Source organism: Tursiops truncatus, chromosome 10, assembly GCF_011762595.2.
Source record: "Tursiops truncatus isolate mTurTru1 chromosome 10, mTurTru1.mat.Y, whole genome shotgun sequence".
Lineage (NCBI taxonomy): Eukaryota > Metazoa > Chordata > Mammalia > Artiodactyla > Delphinidae > Tursiops > Tursiops truncatus.
Window position 1 is genome coordinate 51,032,643 of NC_047043.1, and position 21,028 is coordinate 51,053,670.

Below are 21,028 nucleotides of genomic sequence, written 5' to 3' on the forward strand. Positions count from 1 at the left end.
TGTCTTCCTATTGTTTTAAGAGTTTTTATATATTCTGAATACCATACTCTTATCAGATATAAAATTTGCAAATATTTTCTCCCAGGAATGGGACCTCTTATAACTTTGGAAAAACTTTTGCTAAACATTTAACACCTGCTAATGCTGAATATACACATAGCCTTTGAAGCCAGCAATCCATGTCTACATATACACCCAACAGAGAGGAGAACATGTTTTCCACAAGACACATTCAAGACTGTTCATAACAACACAATTAGTAACAGCAATTGGAAAACTGAAACCACCCAAACATCTTGTGGTAGGTTGACTATTGGCCCCCCAAGGATGTCCACATCCTAATCCCTGGAACCTGTGAATGCTACCTTATTCGGCAAAGGGACTCTGCAGGTGTGATTAGGATTTTGAGAGGGGGAAATTAGACTTTGGGATTCTGGTCCACCAAGTAAGGAGTTTGGAAGTCATCTCTCCATCCTAACAAGTAAAAAGCTGAACTGAAAAATCAACAATTCTTCTTAGATCTGTCAGAGGAGTGAGGTCACAGGGCCAACTGCAGTCCTTCATATTGGAGAGGCAGGCAGGTGGACACAGAGAACCACAACTTACTGAAGCAGAAACTTCCAAGCAGAAACCTCTAAGGGAGACAGTGCTGGGGTAAGAAAGCTGGAACTGTAACTGACAAATTGCTAGAGGCTCAGAGTAGACAAGTCTGAGTTAAAAACCTCCAGTTAGAAGGGGATCCCCACTGCTTTGTGAGTTTTACCTCCTGGAGCCCTACCAGGGTCTCAAAGGGAAAATCAGAGAAAAATCCCCTGGTGCTTCCAGTAGGGGAAGGAAGAAAGTAACCGTCTTGAAATAAGTCAGAGTATTCTGTTCTTAACAAGGCCTGTCCTCAAGAGAAGCCATTTTATCAGAGCCTCCTTAATTGGGGTTTATCAGAGCCTAAACAACCTGGTAGAAGGGAAATACCCAGCTCCAGCTCCCTCTAGCCATCCTGTCTCACCTATGGTGTGTAAGGGGGCAGGGGGGATGGAGAAGCACTTATGAAGTTCACAGCCCAGGGACACAGGTTCACTGAGACCTAATTATAGGACTACAGAATGCCTCCCCTCCCCAACACCTCACCACCACAGTGCTAAAAGGTCTATTCACTGGAGTTCCTTTTACCTAGTACATCATGTCCAGCTATCAACAGAAAGTTACAAGGCATAAGTAAAAGGCAAAAAAACACAGTTTGAAGAGACAGAGCAAGCATCAGATTCAGACACGGCAGAGATGTTGGAATTATCAGACCATGAATTTAAAACAACTCTGATTAATATGTTAAGGGCTTTAACAGAAAAAGTAGACACACCAAAACAGATGGCTAATGTAAGCAGAGAGATGGAAATTCTAAGAAATAATTCTTTTTTTTTGCGGTACGCGGGCCTCTCACTGTTGTGGCCTCTCCCGTTGCGGAGCACAGGCTCCGGACGCACAGGCTCAGCGGCCATGGCTCACGGGCCCAGCCGCTCCGCGGCATGTGGGATCCTCCCAGCCCGGGGCACGAACCCATGTCCCCTGCATCGGCAGGCGGACTCTCCACCACTGCGCCACCAGGGAAACCCGAAATAATTCTTTTTTAAAGGTAGAGATTAAAAAAAAAACCTAACAAATGATGCATGCTTTCCATGGGCTCATTAGTTGATTAGACATGGCTAAGGAAAGCATCTCTGAGGCTGGAGGACCTGTCAACAGAAACTTCCAAAACTAAGAAGCAAAGAGAAAAAAGACTGGGGAAGAAAAAGAGGGAACAGAATACCCAACAACTGTGAGACAACTACAAAAGCTGTAACATATACATGAAAATGCCTGAGAGAAGACAGAAAATGACAGAAAAAGTATGTGAAGCAATAATGACCGAGAATTTCCCCCAAGTTAATGTCAGATACTAAACCACAGATCCAGGAAGTTCAGAGAACACTAAGAAGGATAACCACCTCCCCAAAAAAACTACACCTAGGCATATCATATTCAAACTGCATAAAATCAAAGGCTTAAAAAATCTTAAAAGAAGCCAAAGGGAAAAAACACCTATGGAGGAGCAAAGGTTAAGAATAACATCCAATTTCTTTACAGAAACCATGCAAGCAAGACGAGTGACGTGCTGAGGGAGCTTATACTGGATTACTTACGTGGGCCAAAGTTTAATCCCATGGATCCTGATACGCGGGAAGCAGCAGGGTCAGAGTGAGAAGCAATGTGATGGAAGCAGAGAGTAGAAGATGCTATGCTGTTGGCTTTGAAGATGGAGAGGGGGCCAGGAACCAAGGAATTCAGGCAGCCCCTAGAAGCTGGAAAGGAAGGAAACAGATGCTCCCTGGAGCCTCCAAAAGAAACCAGCCCTGCTGACAGTTTAATTTAACCTAGTACAGCTGATTTTGGATTTCTGACCTCGAGAATGGTATGATAATAAAACTGTATTAAGCCACTAAAATTTGGTAAATTGTTACAGCAGCAATAGGAAACTAATATACACCCATCAATAGCAAACTGCAAAAATTACAGTGTATTTGCACAATGAAATACTATGGTGCAATGAGAATGGGTAACTACTGCTATAGGCAACAAAATGGAGGAACCACAGAATACTAAGAAGCCTGACACAAAAGAATATAAATGTTAAGATTCCATTTATATAAAGCTTAAAAATAAGTAAAACTTATCTACAGCTTTGGAAAAAAGGGCAGTAGTTACTTGGTGGGTGGGAGGACTGACAAGGGGCACAAGGGAAGCGCCTGGGGTGCAAATAACACCGTCTTTCTTGATCCTGATGCTGGTTATATGTGGTCACTTTGTGATATTTCAAACCATACACCTGTAACTTGTACACTTTTCTGTACTGTATACTTCAATAAAAAGTGCTAAAAAAAAACAAACAAAAAAGATTAAGTAGTTTAAAAACAAATTTCCTTGCAAAAATAGGGACAGGGCTTCCCTGGTGGCACAGTGGTTGAGAGTCCGCCTGCTGATGCAGGGGACACGGGTTCGTGCCCCGGTCCGGGAAGATCCCACATGCCGTGGAGCGCCTAGGCCCGTGAGCCATGGCCGCTCAGCCTGTGCGTCCAGAGCCTGTGCTCTGCAACGGGAGAGGCCACAACAGTGAGAGGCCCTCATACCGCAAAAAAAAAAAAAAAAAAAAATAGGGACAAAAATAGGTTTAAACGCAGTAAACACAAGATTTTTGATTAGTTAAAACTGAATCCCATATAAAGTGAACAATTACAATTACTTCAGGTAACAATGTAATTCTGAGGATTTTCTAGTACATCTCCAATGTCACACAGAAAAAAACATGAGTTGGTCTAGACATGCAAACACAGGAGACATACCAAAGTATACCATAATGCACAGTCTGCAATGCTCTTCATTAGTTTCACTTACTTCATCAAGTACTACTAGTTTAGAAAAACTGGTCTTTACAACACCAGGACTGCAGAACCCCTTCCGGACTGAAGATTTTATCAATGGCATTTTTCATCTCATATTTTATTAAACAAAACGTTTTTGCAAATTAATTTTTCCATGCCCACAAACATCCTAAGTTTTTCCCACACTGAAACAAATTATAACCCTCTCATATATTTTTAGTATTTACATTCAACCATTAGGAGCCAAATACTATTATAAAACCAAACAGATTTTAAAGTTCTAATGAAAGAATTATGTTTGATAGTAGAGGTACTGTCCTCAAATATTTTGTTGAAAAAAAAATCTTTGGAATATATATTTTAAAGTTATAACAAAGATCAATGCAAATGGTAGTAACCATTGTCCCCCAATTATCTGAAATTACACAATAGGTCAAATGTACATGTGTTCTTTAGTTGAACTTCAGTAGGAAAATCAAACTGTTCTCATGAAGGTTCCAAAACAAGGACTAAAATCTGAGTATTGAAAAGGTGGAACTATTACCAGGTGATCTCACCTGTAAGGGAGTAGCTATGTTTCAGTGCACTTGCCAAACTTTTAAAACAGCTTGTGTCCATTAAATAATGATATAAGGCTCTATTTTTACTACTAGGAATGCTGATGTAAGATTCTGTAGTTCAAGACATGTTTATGGGGAAGATGTACTGATCAAGGTAAATTCCTTTGACAAGGCAGTGAATCTCATGTACTCATCTCTTAGAAAGAAGATCAGAAAGCTTAATAATCCTATTAAGTCAAAACACTTTAAAATACTAACAAATCTTATTCATTATATGATAAATACAAATTTAAATATAAGAGAATGCAACAAGTTATTTGAACCTGAATGCAGAGAATAAATACTTTATTAACTGATTATAGTTGAAAGTCACAAACAAAAAAGGGGTATATTAAGGCAGAGCCATATATATATATATCAATATATATAGATATATAGATATAGATATATATATATATGTAGATATATATATATATAGACAAATCCAAAGACTGTTACCTCTTTACATTTTAACAACCTCTGCATTTTTCTTTTACACATTTAGGCAGTGTGCTTTCTTTTCTTCTCAGTTAAAGAAACAAATCTTGACCAATATTTCTAAATCATATTTTGATGACAACTTACAGGATCATGGATTGAGACAATGACTAGTGTATGAAATGCTATCTGATCATTTTCTCAGCATATTCCATGTGTGGTGGTATATTTACGTTGGTGTGGAAAATCTGACAACTGATCTTCTTTTCCAGCAAAACTAACACATAATTTTTTTTAATGATTTTTTAATAGTCTTAACTAAAGTAAGCTTGGACTTCCTTCCAAGTAAGTCGAATGCCCAAAGCATATTATTTTCTGCCCTTCTCAAACCCTCCTATATGTTTTAAGTAGCCTTTAGAATATGATCACATGGCTGTATTTCAGATCTATAAATTTGAGTTTTTCAAAATCCAAAATTACTTCCTTACGCAAAGTGGCAATGCAAATAGCAATCCTACATAGTGTAGGATAATTTTTCTTCTGTATACTTCCCTTTTATAAAATGGGCAACCACATACACAAAAAAGACATGAATTTATTAGTCCATCTGAAAAAGCACTCCAGCTCCCTAATTCCACTTTTGAAGGAGAAGGCAGAGGCAAGTTTACATTATCCCAGAAAACTGAATAAATGGCTTTATTTGGTATCTTCAAGAAGCTTCTCCTTCCGTAGGAGATGCGGGTGTTGCAGGAGAAGCTGTAACTGGTTTTCGTGCAATTCTGTCTAGTTCCGCGTGAACATCTGATAGGACAGGCTTCTGGCCTATTTAAAGGAAAAGAAACCAAGATTTAGACATAAGTCAAAATATCCTTAACACCAATGTGTCTTCATTTAACAATTGCCAACAGTTTCATTAACTTTATCTAAAACACAGTTATATAAACATCCTTAATTTAAAAATAAATTCCCTTTTTTTTTTTTCTTTTTTGGCCTCACCACGCAACATGCAGGATCTTAGTTCCCTGACTAGGGAGCGAACCTGCACCCCCTGCAGTGGAAGCACAGTCTTAACCACTGGACTGCCAGGGAAGCCCCTAAATTCCCTCATTTTAAATTGTGGGGTCTGTTATCAAATAGAAGTAAAACTAGCACCTACCATTTAATCTCATAAAGGTATACTTTTTTAAAGGCATAGAATAAGAACAGTAAAAGAGAAAAATAGCAACAAAATTTCAGAATTTGGAAAGATGAGTGAGTGGTAATTAAATCAGCAGTACTGAGAAAGGTAATCTTCAATACTGAGAGTGTGAGAAGCCAGAAAATAATTCAATTTATACCCAGAAACCTGTAAAATGTTCAAAAATGGTAGCTGCAGGTACTTGTGAAAAAGGTGGCAAGAAGGTGTGATTAAAAAAGGAGAATGGGTTAAAAAGTCTGCTTGAGGAGCAATTATAAAAACAACAAAAGGAAAAGACTTCATCAAAATTCAAAACTTTTGTGCTTCATAGGACACTCAAGAAAGTGAAGGGATAACCAACACGGGGAGAAAACATTTGCAAATTCTATATCTGATAAGGGTCTAGTAAAGAGAATATATAAAAAACACTTAGAACTCAACAATAAGAGAAATAACCCGATTTTAAAATGGGCAAAGGATTTGAATAGACATTTCACCAAAGAAGATATACAAATGGTTATTAAACACATGAAAAGATTCTCAACATAATTAACTATCAGGGAAATGCAAATCAAAACCACAATGAGATACAACTTCACAGCCAAAATGATGGCTCTAACCAAAAAGATGGACAAGTGGTGATCATTTTATAATGTATAAAAATATCAAATCACTGTGTTGTACACCTGAAACTAATATATTATAAATCAATTATATTTCAATTAAAACACACACACACACACACACACACACACACACACAAATAGAGAGACATTTTTGACTTGGTTAAGCAAAACCAAAAAAACAAAACAACTAAAACACAAAGATGAACAATAACAACTGTTGGAAGGGATGGAGAAAAACTGGGGCCCTCATAAACTGCTGGTGGGAATGTAGAATGGTATAGCATTTTGGAAAACACTTTGGCGTTTCTTTAAAAATTTAAACGTAGAGTTACCACATGACCCAGCAATTCCACTCCTAGATATATACCCAGGAGAAATGAAAACATATGTCCATCAACTGATAAATGGATAAATAAAGTATGTATGCATATCTATACAATGGAATTTTTTCAGCAGTAAAAAAAAACAAAATATTGATACATATGCTACAACATGGATGAACCTCGGAAACATTATTTTAAAGAAGGCATATACTATATGACTCCATTTATATGAACTCTCCAGACAGGCAAATACAAAGAGACAGAAAACATTGTTTGTTGCCTAGGAGGACTTCAGGGGAGGGAAGAATAACTGCTAATAGGCTGGACGTTAGGCAAGGATAACTGCTAATAGGTTGGATGTTTCTTTTTAGTGAGAAGAAAATGTTCTAAAATTAGATTATGGTAATGGTTTACGTATGTCTGTAAATATACTAAAACTTTGAATTGTACACTTTAAATGAGCAAAGTTCATGGTATGTAAATTATATCTCAATAAAACTGTTTTAAAAAAAAAAAGCTCCAGGTAACTATACCTGACTTTTTGGCAGATGGTGGCAAACCACTGCTTCCACCTCCAGCCCCACCTCCAGGGCTACCACCACCAACACCAGGGCCTCCTGGGGAACCAGTCTTTTTACTCAGCAAACTATTGAAGAAATTTGCCAGGACACCTTCACTTGTAGCTCCAGCTACAAAAAAAAAAAGGTTAAGATAAAAAACTTGTACTCAAAGCATTCAACTTTTCTATAAATTATTATTGTAGAATTATACACAGAAAATGTTCCAAATTCAAGTTTAATCTTTTGAGGCTGGGTAACTTCTCTAATCTACTCATATATAAAACAAAATATGAGTGTTAAGAGCGTAAGATAATTATTAAAAAATTAGAGAGTTATTTTTAAAAGGCAAAAGGCATTTAAAACAGATTGTTAGATGCAAATATATCTCTCTTTTGAAAGGCGTTCTTCAAAAATATAACTGTTGAGAAATATTTCCTTCAAGTATTACAAAAAGTTACCCAATGCTATATGAAAACCAGTAGGAGTTCTAAGATATTAATGGGCAAAGGATAGCAATAAACAATTCACAGAAGAAAAATACAAACAGAAAGGAAATACTAGGGGGGAAAGCTCTTATTAGTTAGTACTTAGAGAATGCTGATTAGATTGTGGGCAAACTGCAACACTCAATGTTGATGACATGTAAATTGAAAAATCCATTTGAGAAACATCACCAAAAGGCATAAAAAGGTACAAACTCTCACCTACTAATCCCACTTATGGCAATTATTCCTATAGAAATAACTATAATGCATATAGTTTTTTCCTTTATGTTAACTGCAGATAACCCATTATAGGAAAAACATGAATTTCTTCAATGACCTACCATAGCAGAATGATTAAATATAACACAAAGCTTTCATAAAGCTCACAGCACAGAGCTGATATGTTAAGACTACACCATAAAATGGTTCACAGTCTGACTGACTATGAGATTGTATTGACAGACACAAAGATTAGAAGCTATTGAATAAAAATGAAAATAGCTAAAGCAAAATGTGGAATGACTCTAGGTAGATTTCTATTGTTAAATGTATTGTGTTGCTTTCTCTAAGAAAGAGAGAAATGTACCTTTCATGTTTGGATCAATTTTTTTTGACCCAGCAGGGATGGGTGACACACTGGCAACATTGGACGACACAGATCTATTTGGTGTTCGAGGGGAGCCTCCTGGGACTCTTGGCGAGGCATCCTAAGTAAAAATAGGAAAGCCATAATTACAGAACCCTGGAACTTTCAACTTCACAGAAATTATCACAAAAAGAAACTACCTTGCAACTGTCCCCCATATCTTCTACTGGTCCCTTTACGCTGCAAGCCCTGGGCAGAAGTGTTTAGCAATTGTGCCTTCATTATTAGAATACCAGAGACCCACTGCATTTTAGAATACTAACTTTCCCTTCAACGGAAAAAGAAGAACATATTGAATATGAGGTGTGGTTATGAGTATAAGCTTGGGAGTCAGATCTGGACTCCAATCTGGACTTGCATCCCATCCCACCAGCTGTAAAACCTCAGGCAAGCCATGATGTCCTCCAAAGCCTCCATTTCCCCACCAGCAAAATGGGGGACCTGCCTCACTGGCTGTTGTGAGGATTTATAAAATAGCACATATAAACGGTTTGGCACAGTAACTCATGTGGGACAAATGTTGCAAAATAGATATTTATGATTTCAATATTCTAAAGGGAGTGAAGTTTTATCTTTTAAAATCTCACAAATTCCAGGAGAATCCTTAATTCAAGCTTATATCAAAGCATACCCATTTGAGACAGGTATATAATTAAGAAAAAAAGAACTAAAACAATATGCACTGCATTTTAGTAATTTTGTCAAAATCTGTAATACTGACCACAGGCCTTCCAGCTGCAGTTGGTGGTTGCTTTGCTAAAAGGGACTGAAAAACACACAAAAACTCTAGGTTAGATATTCAGGCATGTATTGCTGTATTTTTAAAGAAAATATGTACAAGAATAGTTTAACCATTAATCATACTAAGTCTGTTTCTGATGTAATTTCATACCTGTAGCTTCATAAGAAACACTTGGTCATCTTCTGCCACAATTTCCTTCTCATGCACAAACTGAAATGAGCAACGCATAAATGAGCAAGTCTCAATATATTATGTTAATGTCATTCACAACTTACTCTCTAGATTAGAATAATTTTTTTAAAAAACACCAAGAATATGAACATTACCTAAACCATATTTACATGGGTGAGCTGCCCTCCCCAAGGCCCTACAGCAGAGTTGTCCGATACCTATCTGCAATAATATAAATATCCTATATCTGTGCTGTGCAATACGTTAGCCTGTAGCTACTGAGCAGCTGAAATGTGGCTACTGTAACTGAGAAACTGAATTTTTAATTTTATTTAGTTTTACTTAATTTATATTTAAAAGCTGTATGTGACTAGTAGCTACTGTATTAGACAGCACAACCTGAGAGCCACAGGCATATCAGTCATGCTTATAAAATCTGCTAAGCAACAGTTAGGTGTTTTAAAAGGGCCAATAATATCCCAGCTGAGTGAAAATCAACTTGTCCCTGGTTTCCCTGAAATAAAAACATAATGCCTCTTCTACCGGCTGAATAATAAGAAAAAAAAAGGAGTTGCAAATGTCTCCTGCTCCTCCTATTTCTGTACAAGGCACGCCATAGTCTATTTTCCACCCAGTAGCCAGAGCGATCCTTTGAAAGGTTAGGTCAGATTATATCACTCCTGTGCTCAAACTCGCCCCCCCACCCCCATCACTTTCCATCCCACTCAGCATGAAATCCAAAGTCCTGACTGCGGCCTAATGATGAGGCCTTTCTCTCCTACCACTCTGGCCCTCTGGGGCTCTTTTCCAGCCTCTCTGGCCCCCTCACACACTCCTGCCTCAGGGCATGTGCACTTCCTGCTCCCTGTGCCTTCAACATTCTCCCCTCTCATCAGAGACATGCCCTCATCATTTCTAAAACTGCAGCCCTCCCCACCTCGGTCCTCTCATTCACCCTTCCCTCACTCGGCTTCATTTCCATAGCACTGATCACCACTTGAGAGGTGGCATATATACTGATTCACTACTGCATCACCCTCCTATTCAGCACCTAGTGCCTAAACAGCGGCTCAATAAATATTTGCAAAATGAATAAAAGACAACTTAGAGCACAATTTTGCTGGTAAAAGAGAGAATGGGAAAAATTGGGTTTTTTTTTTTGATGTGTGCATTTCTTTTAACAGACATCCAAACCAAGTAACACACCAACTGATTTTTCATTTGACATTACTTTTCTTATTTCTAACTACTTAATGTAAATATTTGAGTTCTTAATTAAGAACTTTATTATATGTTAAATCAAAATTACTTTTTCCTGAAACACGTTCAAATTAGCCAGTGAGAAGTACTACATGCAAACGCTCATTTTTATACAACTTTTCATAAGCATCTATACTATCTAACCATAAATCACCATATACTGCTTAGCAAAATCAAGATATATAAAAGAAGAATACCTCCTGAAACGAGATTTAATAGTTATAAGAATGACATGTAACAGTAAAGACTAAAATTAAATCTAGGAACCTGGCAGCCCCTGGACAGCTGTGGGCTAGTATGAATAACTAATGACCATGAAGATGCAAGATCTGCCTAGACAGACAGAAGCCAATACAATTATTCTAACAAGGTATTCTCGGCTTTTGGTTGAGCTCTAGGTTGTAAAGTACACAACTTGATAGAAAAGGACCCCCTTACCTTTCTACCTACAATCTTAAAATTATGGACTTCCCTCTCAGTTTAAAAGCCTAAATATTAAGACTACATACTAAAACTGTTACCTTTCGGACAGGTGGTTTAGTTATGATGTCTTCAAAATTATCTTCTGCTTTTAACATTTGAAAATTTTCATGTAATATTCCTATCTTCTTATCATTATCCCACCCTGCTGGACTAGAAAGAAATGCACATGACAAATTCTCAAGCGTTTATATAGTCATTCTTTCATTCAATCCATGATCATATTAAGGGGAATATTTTTATGAAGTTAAATTTGACAAATTATGGAAAATTAATCAGTTTTATTATAATACTCAAGTTTACTAATTTCTACTTAAAATTATTATCAATCTTCCTGATTTTAAAACTGTCATTACAGGTTTCTTGGGGAGAAGGTGGTAATTATTTTTACCTCCCAATTTATTCAGATAACTTTTCAAAGCATGTCTAGATTATACATTGGGTCCTTTATGTATCATAACCAATTAGTGAGTAGATACATTGATATATGCACCCAATAGATAGTTTAGTTATAATAGCAAGCCTTTCAAAAGGGCTCAGGCCAGCAGTAAAACTAAAAGGCAAAGATAAATAAATCAAGGCAGGTTATAAATAAAACAATCTAGGAACAGATTCTCACCTACTCATCATGGAAAAGTCTACTGGTCTCACTTCAAATGAAAATGAGATGATGATGATGATACACCATCGAACTGGAGCAACAACACATGATAAAACAATACATTTAAGAGTATACTTACATAAATACTGCATCTTTTTCCACAACAATAGCAGGAATCTTATAGGGAAATCCATAGAGTTTCTGAACAATGTATTTATATACTAAATCTATATTTTTGTTTTCTTTTACTGAAGTGTAAATAAGTGCTGCACCATCTGAATGAACACAGTTAAAGAAATTTTTGGACAAACTCCATCAACAGGTACCATAAAATTTTGTGTTCTCAGCTTAGCATTTATACATATTGGTTTCAAAAATAATTTCCAAAGGTATAATTACATGGTAAGCAAGGCTTTCAAAACTATAAAATACTTATATACAGGCTAAGATGCAAATAAAACTATCTCTACATAATTGATTTAACTTAGGAGGGCAAAAATCTCATTAGCCAAGAAAGTAAAGGTAAATTTAATAACTGACACCACTACTACCTCTACATTTAAAGCATATGAAGAGGCAATGTATTTTTGTCTTTAACCTTCCTAAACTTCATGAAGGAGGGATATTATTTATCAAAAACTGTTTTGCCTTTTCAACAAAAGTGGTTTGCACTAGTGTCTCTTATAGTTTTTACTAGTCCAGGAATTAGGACTTTGGGGAGAAAGCTCAGGAGATCCACTGAACAGAGAAGATGAACCATCAAGAACCATCAGGAAGCTTTCAGGAACAATCCAAGGCAAAAGTAGACTTCATGACCAAAATGCTAGCACTAGCCATTGGGTCTCAAGAGAGATGGTGACTCAGGCCAAGAGGAAATGATGAGACTAGTCTAACTTCTGAATTAGGATACTCGTATTTTCTAGGACACAAACCAAGGCTTATGAACCTTAAAATGGTATTGGCTAAATACTACTTGTCGTAATTTGGTAAAAACAAACATCATAATCTTAAGTAAATGCTTAATTGTGTGAACTTTTCATGAATGATCTTTCTCACAAGAGCCAATTTATAATTTGGAAGATTTACACAGCTGGAAATTTTACAATGCAATTAAAATTTTTTAATTTTTAAAATACAGATGATTTTGAATTGTTGTCCTCACTGACACACACACACACACACACACACACACACACACAACCCTCTCACTATCTTTTTTTTTTTTTAACTTATTTATTTATTTTTGGCTGTGTTGGGTCTTTGTTGTTGCATACAGGCTTTCTCTAGTTGTGGTGAGCTGGGGGCTACTCTTCGTTGCAGTGCACAGGCTTCTCACTGCAGTGGCCTCTCTTGTTGCAGAACATGGGCTCTATGCGCATGGGCTTCAGTAGTTGTGGCTCACAGGCTCTAGAGTGCAGGCTCAGTAGTTGTGGCGCATGGGCTTAGTTGCTCCACGGCATGTGGGATCTTCCTGGCAGGGCTTGAACCCATGTCCCCTGCATTGGCAGGCGGATTCTTAACCACTGCGCCACCAGGGCAGCCCCCCTCTCACTATCTTGAAGTGATTTCTTGTTTTGTATTCTTTTAAAATCAACCAGCTCTACTAAAGGTCTGTAATTATTGTAGTGGACAGTCTCCTTCCTGATTACATCTCTATATGTACATTTCCAAGTGTAGCTTTAAATAAATGTTTAAAGAGACTGTTTGTTCTCAAATTTTCTAATCTGCAAAGATAACGAAAAGGGCTATCAACACCTACTTCAATTATTTCTTTTTGTTTTCTTTTGCAGACAAATGCCCTTTAATTCAATCCAACTAATCATTATGTGACATGAGAAGAGAAAGTGCCATGGAGGACAAAGTACTGAAGGAAAAAGGGAAAAGGGAAACTCCCAGTGTCAAGTGATCTTATTCATTATTCAACGAGGCTCTTGCCAAGTGGTCCTTAAATTAAACGTCCATTAATGACGATGAAAAACTACAGATACTATAAACATGTGTACATTACTTATTCCTGTCTACTCCTACTATCTATCATTTCTTCACTTTTCAGACCCAAAAGCTTTGATTGGTGAATGCAACTGCAAAACATCTGATCCAAGGGGGCAAGTGAGAACACCTCTCTTTGGTGCTCTCAAGCTGTCTGAAGTTTTCAACACGAAATTCTCTTAAAAGCATTCACTCATTTTATCCTTTGTTTAGTTGTAAATGTTATTCACTGGCTCATATAATCCTTGCAACCTAGACTACACAAGATTCCTTATGCTAGGTTTTTTAACCTTGTGATCATCAGAATTACCCAGAAAGCTTTTTTAAAATTCAGCATAGATTCTCCAGCCTCCCCTTGGAATGTTCCAATTCAGTAAGTCTTAGATGGGCACCGCCAGATTTAAAAACCATTGCATTAGACTATAGTGGAGATAACAGTAAACAAATTAAAAACAAGAACACACAAACCCAAATATTGATCTTTCCCTACCACCCACCCCCAAGAAATGAATACCAGTTTTCTGCGAGAATGTTTTCAATGCCAACTCATTAGAATTTTCTACATAAGTCTGATCATTATTTTTCTTAATCACAGTAGTTTAAAAACAGCAAATCAAAGTTACATATTTCAATACTTGCTTTTATATCATTAAAAACAAGAACACACAAACCCAAATATTGATCTTTCCCTACCACCCACCCCCAAGAAATGAATACCAGTTTTCTGCGAGAATGTTTTCAATGCCAACTCATTAGAATTTTCTACATAAGTCTGATCATTATTTTTCTTAATCACAGTAGTTTAAAAACAGCAAATCAAAGTTACATATTTCAATACTTGCTTTTATATCTCAAAATACCTAGATATAAATGATTTGGGAATTGAAATTTCCAACCAGAGGCAGGAGGAAAAAAGTTTATGGAATTTCTGAAGTCATCGATTTATTCCTTTACTTAAACAAACAAACAAGCAAACAGCTAAGGAACACTGCACCAATCAATGTATTAAAAGGATACACTGTAAACAAAACTTCCGGATATGAGACTGAATAAAATCGAAATGCTCATCTCTGTAGTCATGTTCTTTCTCCAACACACTAATGGCATCACACTAATGGGTTAAAATAATTTAAAAAACAATATTAACTTTAAATAATAATATAATGATTTAAACAGTTCAATGTTGGGTGAGGGAATATCACAAAACTACCACTCTGATACAGTGACTCATCAGTAGAACCTAGAATATTAATTACTCCTATATGTCTAGAGACTTTTAGTTGGAGTCGTAAGACTAATGAATACTTTTATTTCTTTAAAAAGCTCTGATTTCTATGATATATTGAATGAGATGAGAACACCAAAGAGAAAGTTTTAGTACATAAAGGAATGAAGAATAACAGGACAAGCTTATAATGGGCGGTCATACTTGCTAACTCAACGACTTATGTCCTAGAACAAAGTTTTTAAGATCTAAAATCTATTCTAGTTCTATAAAACACTCTGTATATCCAGGGAGTCTGCACCTCTCACTATTTCCCCTTTGTTCCTCTGCTTATTTGATAGCTCTTAATTGACCTTTATTTCTTTTCTGGTGCTTTTATTCACTCTCACTTCAATTTCACCAACAGCAAAAAAGGGGAATTACAGGCTATTTCTGAAATGTCACCTGTACAATCAATGAAACAATTCTGAATTCTGCTTGCTACAAAAAAAATGTTAGGAAAAAAATTAAGGCATGTTCAAACATCATGATATCCAAATAACTTCATCAAAACTTTTGTGAATTGAAGGTTATGAAATTTAAAAATAAACAATGTCCATCATACCTAATATTAGTTTGGGGGCAAATTTGATGTCATTTTTTTTGATATGTAATTTTTTGTTATGCATATATATAACATAGGACAGTCTCCTTAAATAAACATGATATAGCATACTGTCTATGTTATAGAACACTGAGTAATTATTTCAAAGTATTAAAGATACTTATATTATTATATTGTTGACTTATGACATTTTTGGTGAAGCATGATAGTTTAGTAAACTTTTTAAAACATTTTTAACTGAAATATGAGGATCTGGCAAGAAACCTAGTCTCTCTGTCTCAATTTCAAGCGTCTTTAAACTGAGTTGAACTACCATTCTTCATCTACCCTGAGACACACATTCCCCCATCCCCCCACACACTTTAAAAGCTCTTAAACTGAAGCAGAACTGACAGTGTCTTTGATTCTGTGAAATACTGTAGATGATCTCTTTTGGCTTGAAAATTTTAAGAATCTATGACTCATCTGATACTGATTCAGGTCCCCTGAAAGCTTGACATTTTTTCTTTGAAAAATAAAGGGCTTTTTATAAGGCAAGTTGTGGTGTAAAAACAGGAAAATATCTGCCAATAAACAGCTCTTTGCCAAACAAAATAAAACCCAAACAAACCACAGACAAAAGGATTCTATTGTAAGAGTTTAAGCACAATTTTATGCAAAAGATATAAGTAACAATTAACTACACCTGAATCACCATTTGAAAAGCAGACAATAGACTTTGACTTAATTATTTTAAATGCTCCCCCCACATTCCTTTGTTATTGATAATTTTTGTAGTGTTTAAAGTAAAACTTAAGCTATATTTAAAACTTTTTATATTTTTATTCCAAAGGTGAACAAATTCCACACCCTCCTTCACTCAGTTGTGAAAATTTTACATTACAAAAAGCATAATAATTTTAGATCTCAAAAGCGTTTATATGTTCTGTAATTATCTTAACTATTCTATGGCTTACACAGTAAAGACATACTACTTAGGACCAAATAGGAAGAAGGTGAACTTTAAATTATTTTTTAAAGGAAATTTGATTGTATTATAAAGTGTATACAGTGACAGAACTAAATTAACAGAATTTTTATAATAGTAATCCTACCAGAATCTCTTAAATAAAGGCCTTTGATAACTGCATATCAACTTTACATAATGAGTATTGATACATCTTTAAAATTAAGTCTATTTTAAGTACATTTTCTAATATCAAGATATTAGTATATAAAACTTACTGTGGAAAAATATTTTATTTTATGAAGTTGATAGTTTTCATCTTACCTGTAACTATCTCTACTAAACTGACTATACAATTTGAAGTCTAACTGGAATTAGGAAAATGAAATTTGATCACAAATTTTAGAATATCTGAAGTAACATTTTCTTTCAAAGAAAACTATGATTAAGTTCACAAAACAAACATGTGAATATCATTCAATATTTTAAACTATTATATCTTCTTATTAAGAAAAGTTACCTAGGAAAACTAATGTGTCAACTCCAAAAGGAGCCTAGAAAATAAAACAGTTGTTCATCCTTGGTTAGTATCAGTAGTAGAATCTGTAGGAAGCAAACTAACCTTTGTGCAAACTACTAGTACTGGAATGCCCAAGTTCTGTGTAAGTGTATCTGCACCCAGAGGTAAAACCACACTGTCGTCTTTGTCTTCCTGTGATGCGGTAGTTCTTCTCTGAGGAGAAGCTGGGAAATCTTCTCCTGGCTCTACATATTCTTGAAAGTCTCTAATCACTGAAAATCAAAGTAAATAATTTAATACATAGTTTAGAAATGGCTTTTCATTTCGGCAGGTAGCTTTTCTGCCGTCTAAATACATATGTTACTAGAGTTCACACTTAGTCTTGTGTAAGAAACAAAAAGGTTTTGAGAAATCCAATTCAAAGACAGTACAGAAACTCTGGACCCACATTAATTATCAGGAGGCAGAATAAAACACTGAGTGGCTCCAAAGAGTGGGGTTCAATGCAGGCCTGGTTCAATCTGTGCAAATTACTGTGGGCAAGTCACAACTGAGCTCTGTTCCTCTACCCTCTCTAATTCACAAAGAGCACTGAAAGGATAGAAGAAAAAATAAATACATGGGGGGGGAAGGTTTCCACAATCTAAAAGAGAGTTCCAGATGGCTTTCTAATATTAACTTCCTTTCTCAAAACCCTTTATTCAGGTCTCCTCCTCTTTACCTAGGTGCAATCTTGAGCCATGTTTACCCTATAACCCCCATAAAAACTAGGGAGATATTATCAATACTAGTAAGTTTTTAGAAATCGTTTGCAAAATTGTCAAAACCTTCACTTAAAAAAAGTTAATGTGGGAGAGGAACCAAGATGGCAGAGTAGAAGGACGTGCTCTCACTCCCTCTTGCAAGAACACCAGAATCACGACTAGCTGCTGTACAATCATCGACAGGAAGGCACTGGAACTCACCAAAAAAGATACCCCACATCCAAAGACAAAGAAGAAGCCACAATGAGACGGTAGGAGGGGCCCAATCACAGTAAAATCAAACCCCATAACTGCTGGGTGGGTGACTCACAGACTGGAGAACACTTATACCACAGAAGTCCACCCACTGGAGTGAAGGTTCTGAGCCCCACATCAGGCTTCCCAACCTGGCGGCCCGGCAATGGGAGGAGGAATTCCTAGAGAATCAGACTTTGAAGCCTAGTGGGAATTGATGGCAGGACTTCGAAGGACTGGGGGAAACAGAGACTCCACTCTTGGAGGGCACACACAAAGTAGTGTGTGCATCAGGACCCAGGGGAAGGAGCAGTGACCCCAGGGGAGACTGAACCAGACCTACCTGCTAGTGTTGGAGGGTCTCTTGCAGAGGCAGAGGGTGGCTGTGGCTCACTGTGGGGACAAGGACACTGGCAGCAGAAGTTCTGGGAAGTACTCCTTGGCGTGAGCCCTTCCAGAGTCTGGCATTAGCCCCACCAAAGAGCCCAGGTAGGCTCCAGTGTTTGGTTGCCTCGGGCCAAACAACCAACAGGGAGGGAACCCAGCCCGACCTATCAACACTCAAGTGGATTAAAGTTTTACTGAGCTCTGCCCACCAGAGCAAGAGTCAGCTCTACCCACCACCAGTCCCTCCCATCAAGCCTCTTAGATAGCCTCATCCACCAGAGGGCGGACAGCAGAAGTAAGAAGAACTACAATCCTTCAGCCTGTGGAACAAAAACCACATTCACAGAAAGATAGACAAGATGAAAAGGCAGAGGGCTATGTACCAGATGAAGGAACAAGATAAAACCCCAGAAAAACAACTAAATGAAGTGGAGATAGGCAACCTTCCAGAAAAAGAATTCAGAATAATGATAGTGAAGATGATCCAGGAACTTGGAAAAAGAATGGAGGCAAAGATCGAGAAGATGCAAGAAATGTTTAATAAAGATCTAGAAGAATTAAGGAACAAACAGAGATTAACAATACAATAACTGAAATGAAAACTACACTAGAAGGAACCAACAGCAGGATAACTGAGGCAGAAGAACAGATAAGTGACCTGGAAGACAGAATAGTGGAATTCACTGCTGCGGAACAGAATAAAGAAAAAGAATGAAAATAAATGAAGACAGCCTAAGAGACCTCTGGGACAACATTAAACGCAACAACATTCGCATTATAGGGTTCCCAGAAGGAGAAGAGAGACAGAAAGGAGCAGAGAAAATATCTGAAGAGATTATAGTCAACAACTTCCCTAACATGGGAAAAGAAATAGCCACCCAAGTCCAGGAAGCACAGCAAGTCCCATACAGGATAAACTCAAGGAGAAAAATGCCGAGACACATAGTAATCAAATTGGCAAAAATTAAAGACAAAGAAAATTATTGAAAGCAGCAAGGGAAAAATGAAAAATAACATACAAGGGAACTCCCATAAGGTTAACAGCTGATTTCTCAGCAGAAACTCTACAAGCCAGAAGGGAGTGGCATTATATACTTAAAGTGATGAAAGGCAAGAACCTACAACCAAGATTACTCTACCTGGCAAAGATCTCATTCAGATTTGATGGAGAAATCAAAAGCTTTACAGACAACCAAAAGCTAAGAGAATTCAGCACCACCAAACCAGCTCTACAAAAAATGCTAAAAGAACTTCTCTAAGTGGGAAACACAAGAGAAGAAAAGGATCTACAAAAACAAACCCAAAACAATTAAGAAAATGGTCATAGGAACATACATATCGATAACTATGTTAAACGTGAATGGATTAAATGCCCCAACCAAAAGACACAGGCTTGCTGAATGGATACAAAAACAAGAGCCATCTATATGCTGTCTACAAGAGACCCACTTCAGACCTAGGGACACATACAGACTGAAAGTGACGGGATGGCAAAAGATATTCCATGCAAATGGAAATCAAAAGAAAGCTGGACTAGCAACACTCATATCAGATATAATAGACTTTAAAATAAAGAATGTTACAAGAGACAAGGAAGGACACTGCATAATGATCAAGGGATCAATCCAAGAAGAAGATATAACAATTATAAATATATATGCACCCAACATAGGAGCACCTCAATACATAAGGCAACTGCTAACAGCTATAAAAGAGGAAATAGACAGTAGCACAATAATAGCGGGGGACTTTAACACCTCACTTACACCAGATCATCCAAAATGAAAATAAATAAGGAAACACAAGCTTTAAATGACACAAGAGACCAGATAGATTTAATTGACATTTATAGGACATTCCATCCAAAAACAGCAGATTACACTTTCTTCTCAAGTGCGCACGGAACATTCTCCAGGATAGATCACATCTTGGGTCACAAATCAAGCCTCAGTAAATTTAAGAGAATTGAAATCATATCAAGCATCTTTTCTGACCACAACACTATGAGATGAGAAATGAATTACAAGGAAAAAAACGTAAACAACACAAACACATGGAGGCTAAACAATACGTTACTAAATAACCAAGAGATCACTGAAGAAATCAAACAGGAAATCAAAAAATACCTAGAGACAAATGACAATGAAAACACGATGATCCAAAACCTATGGGATGCAGCAAAAGCAGTTCTAACAGGGAAGTTTATAGCTATACAAGCTTACCTCAAGAAACAAGAAAAATCTCAAATAAACAATCTAACCTTACACCTAAAGGAACTAGAGAAAGAAGAATAAACAAAACCCAAAGTTGGCAGAAGGAAAGAAATCATAAAGATCAGAGCAGAAATAAATGAAATAGAAACAAAGAAAACAATAGCAAAGATCAACAAAACTAAAAGCTGGTTCTTTGAGAAGATAAACAAAATTGATAAACAATTAGCCAGACTCATCAAGAAAAAGAGGGAGAGGACTCAAATCAATAAAATTAGAAATGAAAAAGGAGAAGTTACAACAGACACCGCAGAACTAAAAAGCATCCTAAGAGACTACTAAAAGCAACTCTATGCCAATAAAATGGACAACCTGGAAGAAATGGACAAATTCTTAGAAAGGTATAACCTTCCAAGACTGAACCAGGAAGAAACAGAAAATATGACAGACCAATCACAAGGAATGAAATTGAAACTGGGATTAAAAATCTTCCAAAAAATAAAAGTCCAGGACCAGATGGCTTCACAGGTGAATTCTATCAAACATTTAGAGAAGAGCTAACACCCGTCCTTCTCAAACTCTTCCAAAAATTGCAGAGGAAGGAACACTCCCAAACTCATTCTTTGAGGCC

General features: G+C 36.7%; 1 protein-coding gene across 4 annotated transcripts in view; it reads right to left on the reverse strand.

Moving 5' to 3' along the window:
• Positions 1-4,298: 4,298 nt before the first annotated feature.
• Positions 4,299-21,028, reverse strand: part of DYNC1LI1 (dynein cytoplasmic 1 light intermediate chain 1) — a 46,274-nt gene continuing 29,544 nt past the window's right edge. For 3 of the 4 annotated variants that reach the window (XM_073810951.1, XM_019946907.3, XM_019946905.3), the window contains 9 exons: positions 16,905-17,074; positions 14,525-14,618; positions 11,658-11,793; positions 10,959-11,070; positions 9,157-9,216; positions 8,986-9,030; positions 8,205-8,325; positions 7,107-7,262; positions 4,299-5,269 (listed from right to left, as the gene is read on the reverse strand). In XM_073810951.1, coding sequence (XP_073667052.1) covers positions 5,157-5,269; positions 7,107-7,262; positions 8,205-8,325; positions 8,986-9,030; positions 9,157-9,216; positions 10,959-11,070; positions 11,658-11,793; positions 14,525-14,618; positions 16,905-17,074 — 1,007 coding nt within the window. In that variant the 3' untranslated portion in view covers positions 4,299-5,156. The remainder of the gene's footprint in view (positions 5,270-7,106; positions 7,263-8,204; positions 8,326-8,985; positions 9,031-9,156; positions 9,217-10,958; positions 11,071-11,657; positions 11,794-14,524; positions 14,619-16,904; positions 17,075-21,028) is intronic. The other variant, XM_019946906.3, reaches the window with a different exon arrangement.